The 22690-nt window shown below is 40.0% G+C and overlaps 1 protein-coding gene and 1 long non-coding RNA gene across 2 annotated transcripts; one reads left to right on the top strand and one right to left on the bottom strand.

Annotated features, from left to right (window-relative positions):
• Positions 1-769: 769 nt before the first annotated feature.
• On the bottom strand, positions 770-7520 carry LOC128314247 (uncharacterized). Its single transcript, XR_008295742.1, has 2 exons — positions 7253-7520; positions 770-1041 (listed from the first exon to the last, which is right to left on the bottom strand). It is a non-coding gene; the product is annotated as an uncharacterized LOC128314247 (long non-coding RNA).
• A 95-nt stretch (positions 7521-7615) lies between these two features.
• On the top strand, positions 7616-20153 carry AREG (amphiregulin). Its single transcript, XM_027058295.2, has 7 exons — positions 7616-7701; positions 9688-10298; positions 11307-11552; positions 14153-14354; positions 15308-15463; positions 18015-18114; positions 19895-20153. Exons 2-6 carry the CDS (start codon positions 10025-10027, stop codon positions 18106-18108), a joined length of 972 nt encoding a protein of 323 aa, XP_026914096.1. The 5' UTR covers positions 7616-7701; positions 9688-10024; the 3' UTR covers positions 18109-18114; positions 19895-20153.
• Positions 20154-22690: the final 2537 nt, after the last annotated feature.

Genomic DNA, 22690 nt, shown 5'->3' with positions numbered 1-22690 from the left:
TTGGTACCCAAATTAATGACTACACAGTTTTCTTATGTGAAAAAAAAATCATTTAAAAATGATGGTATGGTAAGTTCATTCAAATGTTACCTTGGCAACTGTGAAACCAGATTTTCTTGATTTGCTTACTAAGCATTTTCATTCATTTCATTTTACTGACCCTAATGGAGCCCCTAACCTGCACCAAGCCCAGTTACAGGTGAGAAAGAAAAAAGCATCCCTTGACATCCAGGAGCTGGTCTAGGACTATCACCGTGGCCTTGATGGTCTCCTGTTGAACGTAAACAATTTCACAGCACATCAACATCAAACAAGGCCACTCTGTGGCCATGATGGATTATGGTAAAAGCAAGACCTTCCATAATTATGTCTGAGCACAGACAAAACATAAACACTGTCCAAGCCACAGCACTCACCGAACACCCTCCTCTCTTGACTTCTATGGGTGATGGCTGGTTCTTTAACAATTACAGCTTTAGCCTCTCTACTTCTATAAGATCTATTAAGATACCCAATCATGAAATTATGCTCACTTCCTGACAGTAGCCATTCCAGAGTAAAATGTCATTCCTTCAACCCTCCTCCAAATTACCTAACCCAAACCCAATCCTGTATGTTCTAACACTTACTCTACAATATCTCTTACTGAAAAATTCACAGTTCCCCATGCTGCACATTCTTCCTCACTGTAACTTGTTCAGTCGTGTCCCTGGTGGTCTTTGGCTGGAGGACCGTGACACGAAAGGGAGTATCATAATAAATACAAAAGTTTATTGATTAAGAAATCATTTAATATTGGGCTCGGCTGCATATATCAGTAAACCTAAAATAAGTGGCTTATAAAAGAAGTGTTCTCTCTTATATAAAAGAAGTCTGAAGGTAAAGAGTACGGGGCTGATGTGGTAGCTCCAAATCAGGGATTTGGGCTCGCTCTTTCTTTCTCTTCCACCATTCTAGCACGTGCCTTCCAGATTCAGGGTCAGTTCATGGTCCACCAGTATGACTCCTGGAGATGCAGCCAAGTGTCCATAGTCCAGGCAACTGGAAAGGAGTAAAGACAGAGGGATGATAGGAGTGGTTCCCACCTTCATCAGATCCCTTTAAGAAGCCTTCCAAGAAAATCTACACATCACTCCTGCTTAGAGCTCACCAGACCTCACTGGCAGAACTTAGTCTTGTGGCCAGCATTATCTTCACGAAAACGTGGGAAATGTTATGTGTTAGCTGGGCACATTGCCAGTCTGAACAATACCAGGGTTTTACAAAGGGAAAAGATGAGAATGGGTATTGATCGGGTAGGGTTTATGACAAAATTATTGACATAGTAATTTGGATTGAAAAAATAACTCTTTCTTTTACTTCGGTGTCAATTGGGTTAGTTAATGGTGAAAAAAGAAATTTCACTTACAAGCAATGTATTTACAAGCATAAATGGCCTGATTCTTTAGGAAATTATGGTTTGATGACATTACAGGGTAGGAATTATCAAACAGCTAAAAAAAAAGAAAAGGAAAGGAAAGGAAAGCAAGGAAAGAATCATTCCACAAAGATTTTTGATGTTTAGAACAAGAAATGCTCTGGAAATGTCATATTCCTGGAATCACCAATGTAGGCTATTTGCAATAGGACCTTAAAATAGCAGAGTTCACTCTTGTTGCCCTCATCGTTCTAAAATTTTTGAATTCAGGGATGCTTGGGTGGCTCCCAAGCACCCGAGTTGGTTAAGCAACCGACTTGATTTTGGTTCAGGTCATGATTTCACAGTTCCTGAGTTTAAGCCCTATCCTGGGCCCCACGCTGACAGCATGGGAATCTCTTGGGATTCTCTCTTTCACTCTCTCTCTGTGCCTCCCCACTCATGCTGTCTCTCAAAAATAAGTAAACTTTTCAAAAAAGTAAAATAAGGTTTTTGAATTCTTACAGACCTATCTGCCACAGTAAGCAGAGGTCCTCAAGTTATGAAATCAGTATGTCAATAAATATTTAGCTAAATTAAATCAACATAGGAATTTATCTGTGTCCACAAATATGCATTGAAAAATTTTTCATTGCAATCCCTAGTACTTTCTTCATTGGTATCAATATTATTAACAATAACAATAATAATAATACATAAGATATTTGGGGTCATCATGAAAGGTCAGATGCTGTTCCAAGTGTTTTACATGAATCATCACATTTAAACCTCACAAGAACCCTATGATTTAGTCACTGTTATTATCATCTCCCTTTTTTTGAGATGAGACATTAAAGCCATAAAGTGTTTGATTTACCCTGGTTGGTAACGGGAAGAACTGTACTAAAATCCAGTAGTCTCAACCTGAGATGCTAAAGCCTTAAGCACCTCACTCTACCTTCTCCCTACCCCACCGGGCAAAGGAAGCATAGTCGGGAGCAATTTACTAGGGTAGGAAGATTGCGGGAAAGCAGACATTCAAGTGAACATTTTCATTCAAATTTGACATCCTCTTTGGAAAAACTGATGTAACTGAGTATAGAAATCATGTCAAATCAACTTCCTTGGGAAATGGTCATGCCTAGATTGGTGTTTTTACTTTAAAAAAATAGAAGAGGGGCTCCTGGGTGGCTCAGTCGGTTGAGCGCTGACTTCAGCTCAGGTCATGATCTCATGGTTGTGAGTTCGAGCCCTGTGTCGGGCTCTGTGCTGACAGCTTGGAGCCTGCTTCGGATTCTGTGTCTCCCTCTTTCTCTGCCGCTCCCCTGCTCATGCTCTGTCTCTCTCTTTCTCCCTCAAAAATAAAATAAAAAAGATTAAAATATTTTTTAAAAATAGAAGAAATACCTGAACTTTGTACACTTATTAGAACTCCAGGAAAGCAATTATTTTTTCGACCAAAGATAAACATTCTTAACACTTCATATATTCTCTCAGAATGTTCCTGTGCATGTATATCTGTATATACACATTTATATATAATATATACATAAATATTTGTAAATGCATTACATGAGTTTCACACTGTACACACTGTTTTGTTAATGTTTTACATAACAGGTATTATTTATCTATTTATTTTTAACGTTTATTATTTTTGAGAGAGACAGACAGACAGAAAGGCAGAGAGCAAGTGGGGGAGGGGCAGAGAGAGAAGGAGACACAGAATCGGAAGCAGGCTCCAGGCTCCGAGCTGTCAGCACAGAACCTGACATGGGGTTCAAATCCAAGAACCGTGAGATCATGACCTGAGCGAAAGTCGGGTGCCTACCCAACTGAGCCACCCAGGCTCCCCTCACATACTTCTTAAAATGTTAATGACGTTTGTCTATAAAGCTTTCCTTTCTTTCCTTCTTTTATTCTTAAAAATAATGGATTCTTTAAAAACGCAGACTTGCTCTTATACTGTTCTCTTATCCTGTTCTCTTTCCTCGTGTGTGTGTGTGTGTGTGTGTGTGTGTGTGTGTGTGTGTTACACTTCAAAAGTTACACGTTTAGGATTTTCCAAGAAAATATCATTGAAAGTAATCATTTTGTGCAGATTGAAATATTGGTAAGGAAAATAAAAACGAAGCACATTTCATAAATTAGTAGAGACATAACCTCAAATCTCCAAATTGAGCAAATGTAGAAACACAATATTTAACATAGAATTTATGTTCTTATATCCTTATGTTCTTATATCCTTAGCTACTTGATGGTTACAATAACTTTTAAAAGTGCAAGCTGCACGACTTTTTCCAAAGACATAATTTTAGGCAAGACATACCTTCAAAGTTTCTATTTTTTTCTATTTAAATAAATGTAAGAATTTTAGTAAATACCATCTTTGAGATAAGACTAAATGACCAAATTTATATTTCTTTAAAAAAATCCTTTAAAATTTTTTTCTATCATGTAAGTAGTACTCCCTCATCATTATGTCATGATTAGTTCAGGCCAGTTGTACTGTTGAAAAGCCAAGTATTTCTAGGGTGCCTGGGTGGCTCAGTCAGTTGAGCATCTGACTTTATCCCAGGTCATGATCTCATGGTCTGTGAGTTCAAGCCCCGCGTTGGGCCCTGTGCTGACGGCTAGGAATCTGGAGCCTGCTTTGGATTCTGTGTCTCCCTCTCTCTCTGCCCCACTTGCTCTTTGTCTCTCTGTCTCTCTCTCAAAAATAAATAAACATTAAAAGAAATTATTTCAAAAGGCCAAGTGTTTCCTTATAGTCATACAAGGTAGTGCTTGAGAATCCCGGAATTACCTAGCAATTTGATATTAAAACTATGTTCTTGGAATATTTGTTATCTTGAGAAGTTACAAAACTAATGACTTTTGGAATTCCTATGGAAGGAAAGAAAGCTAGGAGCAAAATCACGTCTTCTGCATACTTGACCAAATAATTTGGGAGTACATAAATCCAGGTTTAAGACAAAAATAGTGATTCCAGGAAGAATACTAAGGGACACACTTGATATTTACAAGATTTATAACTCTATTTTGAATCCCTCTTTTCCTATGAGGTCTACTTTTGTCTGGATTCTTCCAAATGAACTTACAATTTTTTTTAGTTATGGTCATAAAATTTTAATACACACATTCAGAAAGTTCCAGAAGCATGGCATCCAAAGGCCTGTTTCTTTGTGGCCTACCCTATCCCTGCACGGGACAGACTGTACAGGAGTGGTTTATTCAACAAATTAGTCATTTATTCACTTATGAAATTTAAAACCGCCTATTCTCATTGAACTTGAAACAAAAGCTTATTGTGTTTATGGGGAAAGACAACAAAATCTATACATAAGATAGCCTAACCCTGCTAAAAGTTGAAAAAGACATTTAAAGAGACTATCTAAATTCATAACAAGAATACTTCAACTATGGGTCGGTGATAATAGGATTACATAATTTTTAGAGGTATGCAAATATAGTCAATTAAAAAAATTTTAATGTTTATTTATTTTTTGAGAGAGAGAGAAACAGAGGCAGAGACAGAGAGTGAGGGGGTAGGGGCAGAGAGAGAGGGAGACACAGAATCCGAAGCAGGCTCCAGGCTCTGAGCTGTCAACACAGAGCCCGACGCGGGGCTCGAACTCACGAACCATGAGATCCTGACCTGAGCCCAAGTCGGACGTTTAACTGACTGAGCCACCCAGGTGCCCCTATTATTGTCAATTTTTAAGTAATGATGGGACAAATAGGAGCATTCAGAAACTATGAAAAAGTGGTCATCGCATAATTTTGAATGTGTGGTACCTGGTAAATTGTAAAAGAAAATACAAGAAAATTTTAAAACGTAGACATGCACTAAAGAAAGGTTAAGTACGTACAAAACGTTTTCTGAAATAACTAATAAAATCAAGAATATGATTATTTAAAGACTAATTGTAGTCCATAAAAATCTTTCATAGGACTCTGACTAGTTCAGCCATCTGACTTTGATATATTAATTTCTGAAGTAACAAAATGCCAAATATTAATCTGAAATCCTAAAGTCATAAAGCATTAATAGAATACTCAAGTTTGACATGTTTCCTAATTCGGTGTATGATACTTACAGACATTCTGTTTTCCGACCTTACTACACTCAGACCGGAGGTAGTGAGATTCCACAATAATTTGGCATAGATATGATTCCACCGATGTGACAAACTGGTTTCTGAAAACTACATGCAAAGTGGATTTTTTTCTTTTTCATATATTCAGATGCATTTTTATTCCACTAGCGTAGTGTCGTGTTTAAAGGAATTGCATGTGAATCAGTTTGTAACATGAGTTCCTCAGAGATAAATGTCTTCATTACACTTACATGCTTCCTGTTGAAATTCATTTCTCCCTCCTTTACATTTCCGGCAAAATTTCCACGTACATGAATGTGCCATCCCGCTAGTTCACACTCTCTCTGAATGTACCTCGACTATTTTTCACTTACGTATCCCCTAGTGGAGTAGTTCTTAGTCCCAAGGGCACATCAGAATTTTCTTGGAGGTTCTTTAAAAAAATACCACGTGGGCCTGCACCCCACACCAAACCTACTGAATCGAGATGGGAGAATGGAGTGTACATTTAGAAAAGGTTCTCAGGTTATTCTGTTTATCTGACTTTTGGTTAAGAGCTGGAGAGCTCTGGTCAGCAGGGCTAAGAGGGGTGTTTGAGAAGTGACTAGTGGAGTGAATTCTTTTTTTTTTTTAATTTTATTTTTTAACATTTATTTATAATTAAGAGACAGAGTGCAGGCAGAGGAGGAGCAGAGAGAGAGGGAGACACAGAATCCGAAGCAGGCTCCAGGCTCCGAGCTGTCAGCACAGAGCCCGATGTGGGACTTGAACAGTCAGACAGTCAATCAACTGAGCCACCCAGGCACCCCTGGAATGAATTCTTGTGCAATGTTTCCAAATCCTCCATACTTTTGAGGCTCCTCCGTTCAAGGCATCCATCGTTCAGCATCCCTCATTCTTCTTGTCTATGCTTATATCTATCTCTCATTCTTATCCTTGCCTATCTCTGCTTTCCACAGCTGTTATTATTCCAAAGGATACTCCTCTCCATTTTATCCTGCCCCATTTCCTGTAGAGAGAAACTGTGAACTACTTTACTGTAGGGGCTATCTTGAATTTCCTTTTATCATCTTCTTCCACCATCCCAAGCCCTCCAGATCACATATTTTATTTCCTTTCTAAGCGCATCATGGCCTAAAATTATTTTATGTATGGTTCCCTTGCTTATTATATGTTTCCCCTTAATAGAATGCAAGGTCCTTAAAAATGAAGACATTATGACTTATTCAAAGTTTTATCCCCGGTGCCTAGAAGAGGACCTAGTTCTCAAAATGTATTTGATGAGTAAATGAACTACCTAGAGCATTCATTTCTTGTGTGTTTAAATGCAGTTAATTGTATGTTACATTTGCCTAGTTCCTACTGTATCAAACAGTCTGCTGCCTTCCGTCCCATCTGCTAGTTACTGCTCTGCAAAAGCCATCATGTTAAGGTTTTAAAGGGCCAAGTACTTTTATTTTACTAGTACGTCAAGGTACCCAACAAATCAAATTCATGGAAGGCCTGTTTTTGAAGAAACTAGAAATTATATATTCTTTAGCATGGATAAATTCGAAGGTGAAGAGTAGAAAATTACAGACATCTAAATGGAGCCAATGCATTTGTTAATAATATAGGAAATGTTACTTATACATGAGAGAATTTCTTAATTTTAGTTGAGGGTTTCATGGGTTAACTCAGAACTGGCCCTCTCTATAAAAACTCAAGATCAATTATATGAACAAACACATGATTATTCTTGGGTTCTATAGCACACCTTTTAGCAGAGTCAAAGTGAGTTTGTTTCTACTATACATTTAAAATATTATCAGGATCCGGATACTAGACTTCAAAGTGAGTGGCTGGCTGGGAGCACTGGCCCATAGAGCTGCCTTTAGCCTCCTAGTAGGTGTGGGAACCATCAATTGTTCAAGATAAAGAAGAGTAGCTACTTGAATTCTACTTGAATTTCTTGAAGTTGTTCCTCCCTGTCTCTGCTTAGCATGCAGAATGTAGAGTATCCAACATGACATGGGGAAGGTTTCCCTCTCATGTGCAAATTCCAGAATGCTGTGAGTCATCAGGGTGCTACACTGTGATGCAACCATTATGACGCCCCATGGTACCCGATGATGAACCATAAAATGTTCAAAATGGTTAGAGTTAATGGGAAGTAGGTACAAAGTTCATGGGCTTGAAAATACTGAAGATTATTTCACTTCCTCTGTGAGTAGCTCCATTTATAAGAGTCACTTGGTTCTTCAATGTGATTAATAGGATGTATCTATCATAATGCCAAGGCTAATAATAATAGTTGCCATGTATTGAGCACTCCGCATTTGCCAGGTTTTGTGTTGCTTGCATAGGTTATCTTATCTCATTTGATCTGCTTAACAGCAGGTCGGTAGCTTTATTTCTATTTTCAGATGAGGAACCCGAGTCTTTCAAATATTAGGTGGTTTAGTTTGTGGTGGAATTTGTACATGATTACCCAACTGGTGTGAATTTACAGCTCATACTAAGCACTAGCAATATGCCCCTATAATTCTATGTTCCATCCCATACCAACGGAAATCGTCACCCTCCACATTTCCAGTTGTAAAAAGACTAAGCAATTTCCAGTGTAAAGAACTCACTTCCCTTCAAAGTGAACCATTTCTGATGACGCATGCACACAACTTGCCTTCCTCTCACTTGAGAAGAAAGAGTAAGGTAAAGGGAACAATGGGACCAGAACAAAAGCGAAGCCTGAGAGGAGAGCAGCACCACAGTCTGAGCTCTAAACAAAATCCCTGCCATCTTTTGAAATCTGCGGGCAAGGCTGTGAATCTGTCTGAATCAGAATCTTCTCCTGCAGCCACAAAGATGACGGTGCAAGTCCCTGCTTCACCCTGGGATGGGCAGTGCCGTCTTCCTGGTCTTTTTTTCCATTTTGGGGCATACTGTGTCAGAGGTGTTCTTTCCATTTAAGCTTTCTGCTGGTAAGGACATTAAGCGGGGGAGCAAAACTAAACTGCATCCTTGTTTTCCATGGCAGTCCAAATCCTTCTTATCATTTGACATAACAGAATTACTTTTCCGGCCCACACTACACTGAGCTTCTGGAGAGCAGGGAACGGTGATCAGTTAATCGCTCTCTTTACTGCCTCCACCCCCCCCCCCCATAAAAAAATAAAACAAGCAGATGACAACAAATATACTCTCAGCAAATGTTGACTTGAAGGGAAGGCATGAGTCACGACTGTTTATTTCATCCTGCTAAATGTATGGTATTATTTAGCCCACGACCTCCATATGCCATTAAAAAGTAAGTAGCTTTACAAAAGTTTCCCAGAATTAGGATAGATGTACTGTGATCCACACTCCAAAAAGGGCTGTTGCACTGGAAGAGATACGTATCTTTAAGACAAGGAACCAGTTAGAGAGAGGGAGAATGATGCTTTCTTTTTTTTCTTCAAGTCAAGGAAAATCCAGTTCTGGAGCTGTGTCTCCATCAAAGTTAGTCGAATTGAGCAGCTCCCATCCTCTTCATTTTTCCTTCTTGTTGGGATTAACTGCCCTACCGGACTCTAACTGGGCTTCCTCAAAGCCGGTGGTTTTATCCTGGGATTTGTGGTGCACAGACTTGGGCACCCCCTTCATTTAAACGTCAATACCCTCCCAGCAGGGGTTATTCCTTAGGACCAAGTATTGTTCTTCCCAGAAGCTCTCTTTCCAAAGATCGGTTTACTCCAAATTCCTTTATCAGAGTGGAGAGAGATTTTAGAGTCAGAGGACCTTAAATCCATCTGGTTTCTGCCATAACCAGGGGTGTCAAGTCCTCCTTGTAAAACAGGGAAAAATGATTCTTAACCAGCAAGGTTACTGACTGAGACGGTGCAGGTCATCTTTTAAGCGGTTATAGTTCGGCAATGATAGATGGTCAATAAATCCTCATTTTGATAAGGACCTTGGGACACAGACAAATGGGAGGGGAGACGATTTGAAATTCTGGCCGCTTTCCAGCAGTGGGGAAGAAAGGGCTCGCGGTCCGGATTAGGGCCCATCATAAATAAAGCCGCTCCTCATTAGGGGGCGCTCTCTCTAGCCGTTTCACGAACTTCATAATCCCTGTTAAAGGACATCAGCCTCTCCTTGCTAAGTCACTCTTGGTCTTAAAGTACTTCTACATCTTAATAGGGAACTCTTCTAATCAATCCCTGTCACTTGTAGTATTAAGACCAACCAAAGTCTACACGGAGGTTCTTCAGGTGGTTTGAGAAAGTGGGACTTTTGACTGTCAGCTACCAGCTCTCCAACTCTACTCCCACCGTCGAATGTGGAGCGGGCGTGTTCTCAGCTCGCAGCTAGGGTTTAATTTCCATTTCCTCCCGGTGGCTCTCCACGCTCCGGGGAGGTGGGGCGCCTGCCATCCGCGTGTGGTTTTGGGGTAGTAACCTCTTGTGGCGCAGCCGCCCTCCTCCACCCACAGCGGAGGCCGTGACGTCACGGGCCTGGCCCGGGTCCCCGCCCGGCCTATAAAGCCGCAGGTGCGCGCCGCGCCTCCGGAATGTTCGCACACCTTTTGCCCGCGCCCGAGTCGGAACCGAGGGATCCCGAGGCGAGCTGTAGGCGCTCGTCCAGCGCCCGAGCCCGGCCGGGCGGCGAGCACGGCCGCACACTCCCTCCTGTCCGCTCTCTCTTCCACCACCTCCTGTTCCAGCCGCGACTCCCGGCCGAGTTGCCCCAGAGACCGCGACGCCGCCGCCGCGCCGAGGGACCAATGAGAGCCCCGCTGCTGCCGCCGGCGCCCGTGGTGCTGTCGCTCCTGATCCTGGGCTCAGGTGAGGGCATCCCGGCTCCGAACTGCCGGCCTGCGCTTCTCCCACGGCGGGAGGCGTCCACGGCAGCGCCCTCCCCAAGGTTACTGCCGGGGAGGAGGAGAAACGCGGGCAGGTGCCTCTGACGTCCCAGGTCAGGAAGAGGGTGCCGGAGAGTTCCCGAATTTTTTACTTTAGTCCAGCTGGAGGAGACCTCAGAGATCCTGTGCTCCAAATTCTGCCTTTTACAGAAAAAGAAACCGAGTCCAGAAAGGTGAAGCGATTTCCGCAGATCTTAGAGTAGTTAAGTCCTGGACGCGGAGCGCTGACTCCTGCCTAAAATCTCCATCTCCTCTGTCTAGTGATTGTACCTTTACCTTCCTAGAGGCCCTCCCAGGGAGAAGTAAAAGCACCACCCTGTTGCTCCTTTAGTGAGACCTATAAGATAAACCAGGGGCCTGAAACTTTAGGCCCCCAAATCTCACCTGGGCCCCCCCCCCCAGGTTCTTCCCTAGGTAGGAACAAGAATAATGAAACAATGACAGGAAGAGTCCTTACTATCAAATAGCATTTATGTTGTTTTACAGTTATGTATGTCACCTTTTTAAAAATATGAACACGTGTCAAGAGAGTCTGATACTTATATCTAGAACCCATCCGTTCAAATGGGTCATTCTAGCAAACACAAATGCATTTGGCGTGTGAAGTGATGGGACTCTACAGACATTACCTGTTCAGTAATTAGACAAACTTGCCTATTTGGCAGCATTATTTGGTGTGGAAGGTGATGGAGACCGTCTGTGGAAAAGAAAACCTCGATGAAAGCAGCTCTGTAAATTGGAGCAGCTGAGTTTGCTTGTTGGCAGAATGTGAAGATGCTTTCATAAGTGACTCAATCCCAAACAATAGCACATGTGCAATAACAGCTTTGATATCAGAAGATAAACATTTCTCCTGAACCCAGCTGACTGGTGAGAAAGGCACTCACTCTGCTCTACCTTTTCTTTTCGCCCGTTGTTCTTTCTCCCACAGCCCATTATGCTGCTGGATCAGCTGCCAACGACACCTCCTCTGGGAAAGGGGAACCATTTTCTGGGGACCACAGTGCCGATGGATTTGAGGTTACCCCAAGAAATGGGTCCTCAGGAAGGGAGATTTCCCCTGTGAGTGAAACGCCTTCTAGTAGGGAACTGTCCTCGGGGATCGACTATGATTATGCAGAAGAGTATGATAACGAACCACAAATATCTGGCTATATTGTAGATGATTCAGTCCGAGGTGAGTGGAGGATAAGGCGAAAACATAGCCTAGAAGATGTGTGTTTGTATGGGCAAAGCTGCTTCAAAAGAAGAGCCATTCCCTGGCTCTCGGAGTGGTTTTCTTGCGTGTACATGTGCTGCATATGCCTTGGGGAAGCTACCACCTGAGATGGAAGGAGCTGTGTGTGGGTACATCTGATATGTCTGGAGCTCTAAAAATGGTCAATGTCTATTAAGTCTACTTTACAAGTAGGAATTGTTAGCATTTTACAAAGATGATAACTGGAGAAGGTGGTTTTGCCCAAGCTTCCACGGCCAGCAAGCAGTTGAGCCAGGATGAGAACTCCAGTGTTTGCTGGTGATCCGATGCTCGTTCCCATTGGGCCACACAGCCTCCATGCTGAGAGACAGACATAGACATCAACAGTCGTCAGCTTCTGTGTCTACTCCCCATACAAAAATTCCCTAAACACCTGCATTTTAACACAAATAAGGGAACAGAACAAAGTAGTGGGGAAGGACTTTAGTGGGGTTGGACTTTAGCTTTTAAGTACCCCAGGTGTTGAAAAACAAGTGTTTCTAAAACATGACAAGAATAATAATATAACCTTCTGGAAATATTAAAGAACAACTATGCGTGGATTTCAAATTGCCAAAAATCATGATTTAGCCCCAGATTCCATGTGTTAGTTAAATAATAGTGACCCATAGTTTTGTTCCCTTTTGCTGTTATCTGATCTTTAAAAAAGAGCATCTGCTTAAAATGAGAGTACCAAAGTAAGAGGTTAAGTATTGTTCATTACCCTCATATTACTTTGGAGTTTCAGGACAGATGAGGTCATCACTAAATCTAAATATCCTAGAGACATCCAATATGGAGGCAGAACATAATGCCCCGTCTCTCCTGACCTTAGTTTCCCTGACTTCTCCCCCTCTGTCTGCCTTGCAGACCTGGTGAAGGGACAGCAGGTGATATACCACAGGGAGAGTGACTGGGTTAAGCAACAAGTGGAAAAAGCTTTAGGGAACACTCGACTTTACTGCTTGTTCAATAACTTGTGCTTTTATGTGAGGTGGGGAAGAGGTTCATTTATATTTCTTTTTGGAAGGATAAGAGGAGACACTGTTCTCTTAAAGATGTTTCAAGTCGTTAACGTTTCAAACGGCCAAATAAACTGTTAGCAGTGAAACTGACTAGTGCCTTGTGAAATACAGGGAAACTGATGGGTGAGCTCCTTTGAAAGGCTGTTGAACCCCTGGGGTTGCTGTCTGTTGCAGCACTTCAGCGTGGTGACGATTTGTCTCTGTCTACAATTTGCAATGTATCTGATAACATGCAGTAATACTCATTTAAAGTGTTTTCTTTTAGAGGACTTATTCTAATTTGTGTTGCTTATTTATCACCAAATTTTCAATATAAAAATTGCATAACCGGTTAAGCATTGCTCCTAATTTGACTGTTATTAATGTCATAATAACCTGCTAAAATCCTCATGATATTTATTTGTCGCTTCCTTGATCACAGGGTTCTATCTCTGATACCCTTCCCTATATTTCTAATGTTTTCTATTTAATGGGACATTATGCAGGACCATTATGACTAATGGTATTATGACATTATGGTATCTTCCTCTTTTCACTGGGCTCTGTTTGCTAAATACTTGCTTAGATAAGCCTATTCAGGTACTAGTATAACAAAACACACAGCTCCAACATGAACACTCCTCCCTCCCATATTTAGTATGTGGGAAAACTATGCCCTGTATAGCAATAACACTGAACGAATGTTTCTGTAGATCAAAAGAGTTAAGATGACTGACTCTCAGAAGCATCAGGTACAAATATTTCTAGATTCCTATTTTTCAAATAGATTGACCACAGAAAGGAGCCCCATGGAATGAATAATTATAATCTGTCGTAATCTGGGAGTTGGAGAAAATTGATTAATTCTAATATATAATTCTCCGTTTTTTCCATCTTCAAGTAATACACAGTAATTCCCAACTATGATAATGAGCACAAGACCGAGATGCATATATAAAATCAATAGATACACTAAAGCACCAGTTTAGTCCGTAACCTTGACCTATCCAAGAGAAAACATAGGACAGGGGGGAATGACAGGTTTTGATACCCCAGCATTGTCATTCTCTAGCTGCATGTCCCAGGGCATATAACTTGTCTTCATTCAACTTCAGTTTCCTCATCTATAGCATCTGGATAACAATACACTCAACCGTGATCTGAGTTTAATCAAATTAATGCTCCTTAACAAGAACTTGGTATGTATAAGAAATTCAAGAAATGTGCAAGATATTTCCTCATTTTTTTTAGACAGGTACATACTATTAACAATAGTAATAATACTGGTACAAATAAATTCAAAATATGTTTCTAAGCTTATAAAATAACAAGGAGGTTCAGATTTTCAAGTGCCACACCATTCAGATATTCTCTTTAACCAGTTATTATATATGAATTTGGGTTAAATAATGAGAAAAATAGGGTTATCATGCCCATGAGCTCTCACTGCTAGGACTTCTTTCTCCATGTCTCCAAAATGATATGCAAGATGAAGAGAGACTACTGTCAATAAATCGTATCTATTTTTTTTTTCAGTTGAACAGGTAGTTAAGCCCATGAAAAACAAGACAGAAAGTGAAAAGACTTCAGATAAACCCAAAAGAAAGAAAAAAGGAGGCAAAAATGGAAAAAATAGAAAAAACAGAAAGAAGAAAAATCCGTGTGATGCAGAATTCCAAAATTTCTGTATTCATGGAGAATGCAAATATATAGAGAACCTGGGAGCAGTAACATGCAAGTAAGTTTTCCTAAATTAAAAAGAAATCTGTTTATAACACTAGGTCTGAAACTCCTAGATGCAGAAAACCATTTATTTCTCTAGTGTCAAGGGTCTGCAAACATTTTCTTTTCTTTTTTTTTTAATGTTTATTTATTTTTGACAGAGATAGAGAGAGAGACAGAGCATGAGTGGGGGAGGGGCAGAGAGAGAGGGAGACACAGAATCGGAAGCAGGCTCCAGGCTCCGAGCTGTCAGCACAGAGCCCGATGTGAGGCTCGAACCCACGAACTGCGAGATCATGTCCTGAGCTGAAGTCGGATGCTCAACCGACTGAGGCACCCAGGCGCCCCCGTAAACTTTTTCTTAAAGGACCAGGCTGGCAAATAATTTAGGCTTCTTTGGTCGAGGTTATGTATGTGCTTCCAACTAAAATGTAACCATTTAAAAATGGTGTAATAACCATCCTTGGCTTACACACTGTAAAAAAAAACCCGACGAATGGCCAGATTTGATCCACTGGCTACAGTTTGCTGACCCCCGGTTTTATAATATACGAAACAAACCATGCAAAAATATACAAAAGGTTTGCAAAACTTTTTTTTTTTAAAAGAGGACCTAAAGGTACTCTTGACATAATGCTCTATACTCCTTCCTCTCAAAAGCTACTGACACATTAAATGATAGTGGGATGTATTAGCTGCATCACAAGTGACAGAACTCATCAGGTGGTCATACAAAGAGCACAGAGAATGAAAAGGTGTGTCTTCTTGGAATATCACACCCAAACTAATCTCAACTTGTTCTTACGCTAATAGATCTTTGGCTTGAATGCATTCTGTCTCCTGATTTTGAAACACAAATAGATGGCATGGCTTTTTTTTTTTTTTTTTTTTGAGTGTTACAATTAAATGCTAAAATAGAGAGAATGCTTTCAGTTATTATTATAATTTTTGGATGTGGGTTGTTTCCAGATGTCATCACGATTACTTTGGTGAACGGTGTGGGGAAAAGTCCATGAAGACTCACAGCATGGTTGACAGTGATTTATCAAAAATCGCTTTAGCCGCCATAGCTGCCTTTGTGTCTGCCGTGAGCTTCACAGCGATTGCTGTTGTTATCACAATCCAGTAAGTACGGCATAACTTAAAGATTCCTAATAAAATAATGCCGGGTTGGTTTATTTTCAGTGTGCCGTCACAAAGTACTGTATCCCATTTTAGATGAATTATTCTGTTGGTGACATGTGATCCTTGGTCATAGCTTTACACTTCACTGACAAAGATCATAGAATTAGGTCAAAATATATATTACTTCGGCCACCATTGAAACTTCATATGTAAAGCTATTTTTCAAAAAGCTTAGAAGTATTTTGAACTTAAAAGCAGACGGTTGTGTTTCATGTCTTGTTTCCACTCATGGCTACTTCCTAATCTCAGACTGTTGATAGCCACTGTGAATATCTTTAAGCTTAAGGAAGCTTCCCAGAGTCTAATGAAAGCCTGGTTCTGGTTCACAGTAGGTTGTCAGAGATCCTGCTTTGGCACGAAAACTCACAAAGAGCTTCAAACCAGGAGCCCAGAAAAGATACATCTGTTTCTGTTAAAACGCAGAATTTGGAGTTAGGAATGTCCTAGCACGGTACTGATTTACATAGAACGTGCGCCTATTTGTAATTGTTAAAGGTAATGTGGGAACTCAATTATGAAAGAAGAAAGAGGGAAAGAAAGCAGGAGAAAGAAAGGAAGAAAGGGCAAGAGAAGAAAGAAAGGAAAGAAAGAAAAATTTCCTCCGGAGGGGCAGGGCGTAGGAAGCAGGGACAATTCTGTTACTGTTCTACTCCTGCAGTATCTGCCCTGTGCTCATAATAACATCATCACACTTCATGACCAACGAATGTTAGAAGTAGACTGTTCCTGGTAGGCACTGGTGGGTATGTCAAAATGGCATTGTCTGTCAAACAGAAGTCAGAGACTTAAGGAAGTTGGGGGAGGGCGTGAATGGCTCTATAATGACTCATGTGCTACTAGAGCTTGGGAAAAGCAATAGACTCATTATTCTAATTTTAGGCCTTGGTAAATTACTTTAACAACTGGACTGTGTGCATGATCTACCACTCCTGCCATTCAGGAAACAAGGCGTTATCTTCTGCCATTGTTTACTATTATTTAAGATGCAGATTAGATAATGACAAAAAGACACATAAAAAAAAAAAAACTGTTTTATGATGCACATAGAGTTTGATGTGTGATTTCATGTTGTTTTGCACACCCTGGAAATTATTTTGATCTGTTAGCACCTCAAGCCAGATATGCAAACGTGTTCAGGAAAAATATTCTCAGATGAATCATTATTGTTTGACATAGAAGGATAGAAGGGAAAAAATAGCCAGATAGCAAAGATGTTTTGAAATAATTATTTAAACTTGGATCGTTCAGGTTGAAATATTTAATAATCCTTTGGAAAAGTGTGGAAAGACTTTTGTCACGTTGGCACTCCTAAAACCAAGCAGTGACTTTTCTCCTTGTCTCCCATATTCTTGTGTTTGGAACATATAGCAAACACTAGCCCAAGCCACATTTTGCTGTTTTTCCGTAGTTGAATTTTTTTCCCAAACATCACGTCAAAGTTTTTGTGATTTTAGTAGGAACATTTAGTGGGTGGACTAAAGACCTACCAAAAATAGAATTTCTTGTACAGCACCAAGACTGTTTTAAACAATTGAATTTTAACAGAAAGTAGCAATAAATAAAACTAAAAGGAAGTATTTATTACATTTAGAAATCAAGAGAACCCAACTTGTTTGGAAAAACTCTAACCATTTCAATTAGTTTGTACAAGTGTAAAGTCCTTTCGTGGTAAAACTACACCATCTTTTTCCTCCTCCAGTTAACACATGGCAACTGTGCTAAGTGTTGATGAAAAAAGAATGAGATCTTGCCATTCGAAACAACGTGAATGGACTTAGGGGTATAATGCTGAGTGAAAGTCAGACAAAGACAAATTGATTTCACAAAGAAAGACAAAATCATTTCACTTACATGCGGAATCTGAAAAACCAAACAAATGAATAAACAAACAAAAAGCAGAAATAGACCCATAAATACAGAGAGCAAACTGGTGGTTGCCAGAGGGGAGGGAGTGGGGACATGGGCAAAATGGGTGAAGGGGAGTGGGAGATACGGGCTTGCAGCTATGGGATGAATAAGTCATGGGAATGAAAGGCACAGTATAGGGAATATAGTCCCTATTGTAATAGTGTTGCATGGTGACAGATGGTGGCTACAATTGTGGGGAGACTAGCATAATGTATAGACTTGTCGAATCATTATGTTATACCTCTGAAACTAACCTGATATCATGTGTCAGCCATTAAAAAAAAAAAACAAAACAAAACACATACAACGTGTTCCATGCCTTTTGAAAGTTTGTGTCTCAGGGCATATCTACTTAAATCTCAGTACTCTGGGAATATGTTTATATAAAGTCACCATGAACATCCCCTTAAAAAGAACAGTTATAAAATATTCTAGAGCTGGGTTTAAGTTTTGGTTTGGTGTAGAATACAGTGTAATGGTCCATGAGGACTCGCAGAAAGGAACTCCCTGTACTCACGAAAACCCCAGTCAATACGGAGATGAATAGAACTTTGATGACCATAGAATATCTTGTTCTCTGAAGGCTTCGAAAACGATACTTCAGGGAATATGAAGGAGAAGCTGAAGAACGAAAGAAACTTCGACAAGAAAATGGAAATGTACATGCCATAGCATAACGGAAGGTAATGAATGGTACAGGTTTGGGTTTTAAAAGACAACTTTAAATCATATCCTATAATTTTGAAAAATACAGCATTTGTTATCTCAAGAAAAGTGAGGAAAGTAAGTGTCCTCAATTATGGATACACTGTGAACATTGGCTACATGAAAGCCTTAGTTTTTGAGCATGAGATAGGTTCAATAGTGAGAAAAGACTATGTCCTAGTATCATAACAGATGTAAAGATGAGGTAGACACAGATCCTCTTTTCAACGCAGTTAGTGTTTAGTAGATAGAATATAGTGTAAGGAACCAGAATGCTAGGGCCAGTAAATTATGTCATATGAAAGGAATATGAAGAGTTTCCAGTGAAGGAGAGAAAGTGCCATGGGATGTGTGTAGGGAGCAGGACAGGACGCTATATGTAGGCATTGGAAGTGAGCCTCTAAAGACTGATGAGATTGGGACAAGCAATTATGAAGGGAGAGGAAGATTCATACTGTGAGATAGACGAGGTCACCTGAGAAACTTGTGAAAAATGGCCTAATTCAGATGGGTGTTGGAGAGAAGGTTGGAATGATAGGTTGAGCTCATATGGTGGAGAGCCAAGGCAGGGTGCGTGACCACAAACATGAGACAGTGGCGGGAACAGGATGAATATCCTTTTAAAGAAAGGAAGTCAGAAGGGGGCAGAGGGTACAAATTTGAAATATACCTTGGTTAAGATATATTATAGTTCTTGTTTATAAGTTGTTGTGGTTTTTTTTTTTTTTTTTTTTTTTTTGGAAAGAGGCAGAGTTTAGCATGTTGTAGGAAAGGTAAGGAGCTATAGAGAGGAATGTTTTATTAATAACTAAAGTGGACAGCTGAGGAAGCAAACTTCCAGAGAAAGAGCAGGCGAAGAGATCAAGGACACATTTAAAATTGGTCAGAAGGAAGAACTCCATTTCCTCAGACATTCAGGAAGGATGTCACATCCTTAAACCATCGATACTCGACCTTCATGGGCTTAAGAATCACTTGAGATGCCATTTAGATGTGCATATTCCTAAACCAAAGCCTAAATCTACTAAATCCAGTATTTCCCTTTCTAGTGAACATTGCAGATGCATGGAGAAGCACTGTTTCGCATTGGTTAAGCACAAGTATTATGTTCTGAGCCTATTACCGAATTAGTATGCTAGCTCAGTAACTCATGAAGTGGCTGATTATCTATGCCAACCAAGGCTGTACTCAGTACTTAGCGCAGCAGAATTTATTATTGTGTTGGTCTTAAGCTAAGACCACCAACATGAATAAAGGGAGCTTTTTGGTCCTTTAGTGCAACTGAGATCTCTCAAAGGAGGTCTGAAATGATTTTTGGAAAAGGAATATGCTGGCCTGGCACGTAGTGGCAGCTATTAACTGGTAGCTACTGTTATTGTGCCCTTGGTACTAATTATCCCAAATTAACTGTATATCACAAATATACTATGCCACTTCATCTTTCTTTTTAATTATGTCCACTGCACAGATTTGGTTAGGAAAACTAATTCCCATGAGTGTTGTTGTTTTTCATCAAGCAGAATTTGATGAAACAGGCTTCAGTGTATGTAATCCTCCACCTAAGTGGGCCCATAACCAAAGCAGGTGTGAAAGAGGAATTCAAGTCCAAGTGATAGTCTGTCTCTGCAAAGCTCTTAGCATTTTTCACAACACATTCTAAATGGACAGATATTCTGATTCCTGATTTTTTTGGGTGTTTTCTTAAAGCCCTAATGAAATAGAGCTTCTCTCTAATATTTTATTGTATTTTTGAAACAGGGTATCGGATCGGAGTCACTGCCAAGTCACAACCACGAGTGATGAGCTGGCTCCTCTTTTCGGTGGATCATAAGAAAACAGAACCTTTTCGTTCTGATGGTTTTAAACTTTCAATTGCCACTTTTTATGCTAAGTCTTATTTCTGTACATAAAGATGCATGGAGATAAAAAGTATTTTTTCAAGTTGTAAATAATTTATTTAATATTTAATGGAAGTGTATTTATTTTACAGCTTATTAAACTTTTTTAAGCAAAGAGATTGAGAGTTTGAATATTAGTTTTGAGACTGCAAGGCTGTAGGGTATTTTTCTAACACTTAGGCGATCATTTCGAAAGCTCCTTCCGTTGTAACCTTCAAAACTTACTTTTCTTAGAAAGCACTCTTCATGGAAAAATTAACTAGAGTCATTTAGTCCTCCTACAAATACTAATATCTTAAACCAGCCTTTCTTATTCTGTGTAGAACTTACTCCAAGTCCTGGTCACTTAAAAACTTATAAAATCAACATGTAGTCCTCCCTCTCTGTCATAGTAGACACAGATATTAGAAAAGAAAGAAAATCCACTGCCCGACCATGATCATCATCACAGGCAAGAATAAGTGTCAAGATTACAAATGAGGCACTTCAAAAGAATCAGGACATATTAAGAGACCTTCTTTCTCTAATATCATGACATGAATCTATAAAGCACTAACACCCATTCCTCCTTTTCCTCCCATGGCTACTATTTTTTTTTTTTATTATTTTAAACAAATACATGTGCATTTGTGGTGAGGTGCTCCTTCAAGAACATGAATTCCTTGGAATGACCCAGACTTTGGTTCCTGACTGGCCAACTAAGTTACCTGCACACAAAGCAAAATGAACCAACCTTTATAATGTACAGGGCACATTTTGAGGAACTTTGTATAATTCCAGCAATCATCCCACAGAAATTCATGAATGAAAGGTGCCTAAAGCAGAAACACTTTCATTTCTCTCTAGAGAATTTCTTTCCAAATCCTTGTCCACTGATCACCTAACCCACTGGTTCCCAGCTCAACCTGCGCATTATCACATGAGTTTTGGATGTCTCAATGACCAGGCCCCCGTCCCAGAGTTTCCTATTTAAATGGACTGGTGTGGGTCATTGATAGCTGTATTTTTAAAAGTTCTCCAGATGTTTCCTATATGCAGCCAGTGTTGAGAACCTCTGATTCATCTCTGCTTGAACATCTTCAGGACTCATTTTCCTCAACCTCATTCATGAAAGACTATGGATGATTCAAGTATAGTGCTACAGATACAAGACAGAAAAGTCCTGACTTTGAGACATTTGCCAGAGAGTTGGTGGGAGGGAGTATGTCTTGTCAATACAGTGCAATAAATAATTGGGTGACGTGTGTACTGGGGATCCATGGGAGTCCAGGAAGCTGTCACCTAGCCTGGCCTGAATGAGTCAAGGAGGACTTTCTAGAGAGTTGCTAGCTGAGATTATTCTTGAAGGATGAGTGGGAGTTATGTGGCGGTCACTATAGGCACAACCCAGCTTACCAGCTCATGAAACAATATGACCTGAAAGAGAAAATACATAAAATAGTTCAGTATTACTGAAACCGAAAGTGTGAGGTCAACAGAGGCTATAAAGGAAGCAGTGAGGGCAGGGTCACCTAGGACCTGTAAGTATACTGCAGGCCAGAGGAATCACTCAAGCCAGTTGGTCAAGGGTAGAAACTTGATCAGATCTGCATTCCAATTAGGTTATCAGGCAACCAGGTGGGGGAGGGACTTGAACCAAAGCCGAAGGTCAAGAGACTGGCTTGGAAGCAGTTGAATGAACACCTGAAGCTGAGAAGGTAAATTGGGGAAAGAAAAAAACAACATGTATTTGAAGATTTGTTAATAGATTAAAAATGATTTATTATAAAAAGACTATGGAGGGAGGGGCACCTGGGTGGCTCAGTGGGTTGAGCCTCTGACTCTTAATCTGGCTCCCTTTCCCCCTCTCCCCATCTCCCTCACTTGTGCTCTCTCTCTCAAAACAAAAATAAAATAAGAAATAAGAAGATAAAACGACTGTGGGTAATGAGATAGGGAAGAGAAGAAATCTATGATGGCCTTCAAGTTCTTGGCTTTGGTGGCTAGGCAGATGGTAGGGAATATCTTGAACTAGTTTATTGAATATTCTAGATGGGAAGCATGGCTTTTTATTTATCCTTGACTGAAGAATGGCTCTTTTTTATTTTGTAAAGACTATCCTTTCTAATTTGTAATGAATTTGTGGGGAAATAAGGACCAGCCCAGCCAATTAGTCAACTGAATCAACCCTAGGCCTTGCTTCACATCTGAGATTGAACTTGTGAATGGGAAAAGTCTGCATGTGTGATAATGGGTTCAGTTTTGTATCTGTTGGGTTAGAGATTCCAAGAGATATCTACTAAGCAGCTAGCTCTACAAATCTGAAGTTCAGTGAGTGGAAGAATTACATATTGGGAGTGGTCAAGTATATATATATATATATATGATAACTGAAGCCACAAAAGTGCCCAAGATTACCAAAGGAGGTTATAATGAGTCCAAAGAAAATATATTTGTATTAACAAGTCTCCCCAGCTGTGACCACACACTTGTAGGGAAAAGCCAGGCAACTATAGCCATTGTGAAGGTTCTAAGCATTTGCCTGCTATCCCATGTACTTTTCTAGCCCTTAAAACAAAAAGTTTATTAAACCATTGTAGTGGAGTAGAAAAACAAAAACTTACTTTCATAACAGAAATAATAATCTTAAATTTATTGAGTACATAGTTATCCCACA

The sequence above is a fragment of the Acinonyx jubatus genome, chromosome B1, assembly GCF_027475565.1.
Source record: "Acinonyx jubatus isolate Ajub_Pintada_27869175 chromosome B1, VMU_Ajub_asm_v1.0, whole genome shotgun sequence".
NCBI lineage: Eukaryota > Metazoa > Chordata > Mammalia > Carnivora > Felidae > Acinonyx > Acinonyx jubatus.
The sequence above is the reverse complement of the archived record's forward strand: the minus strand, read 5'-3'. Positions and strand labels throughout refer to the sequence as shown.

What these genes read in the sequence shown, in the direction of transcription:
- AREG (XM_027058295.2), top strand. Translation starts at nt 10,025, where the DNA reads ATGTTCGCACACCTTTTGCCCGCGCCCGAGTCGGAACCGAGGGATCCC. An exon ending in GCTCCTGATCCTGGGCTCAG is followed by an intron (nt 10,299 to 11,306) that starts GTGAGGGCATCC and finishes TTTCTCCCACAG; the next exon opens with CCCATTATGCTGCTGGATCA. An exon ending in TGTAGATGATTCAGTCCGAG is followed by an intron (nt 11,553 to 14,152) that starts GTGAGTGGAGGA and finishes TTTTTTTTTCAG; the next exon opens with TTGAACAGGTAGTTAAGCCC.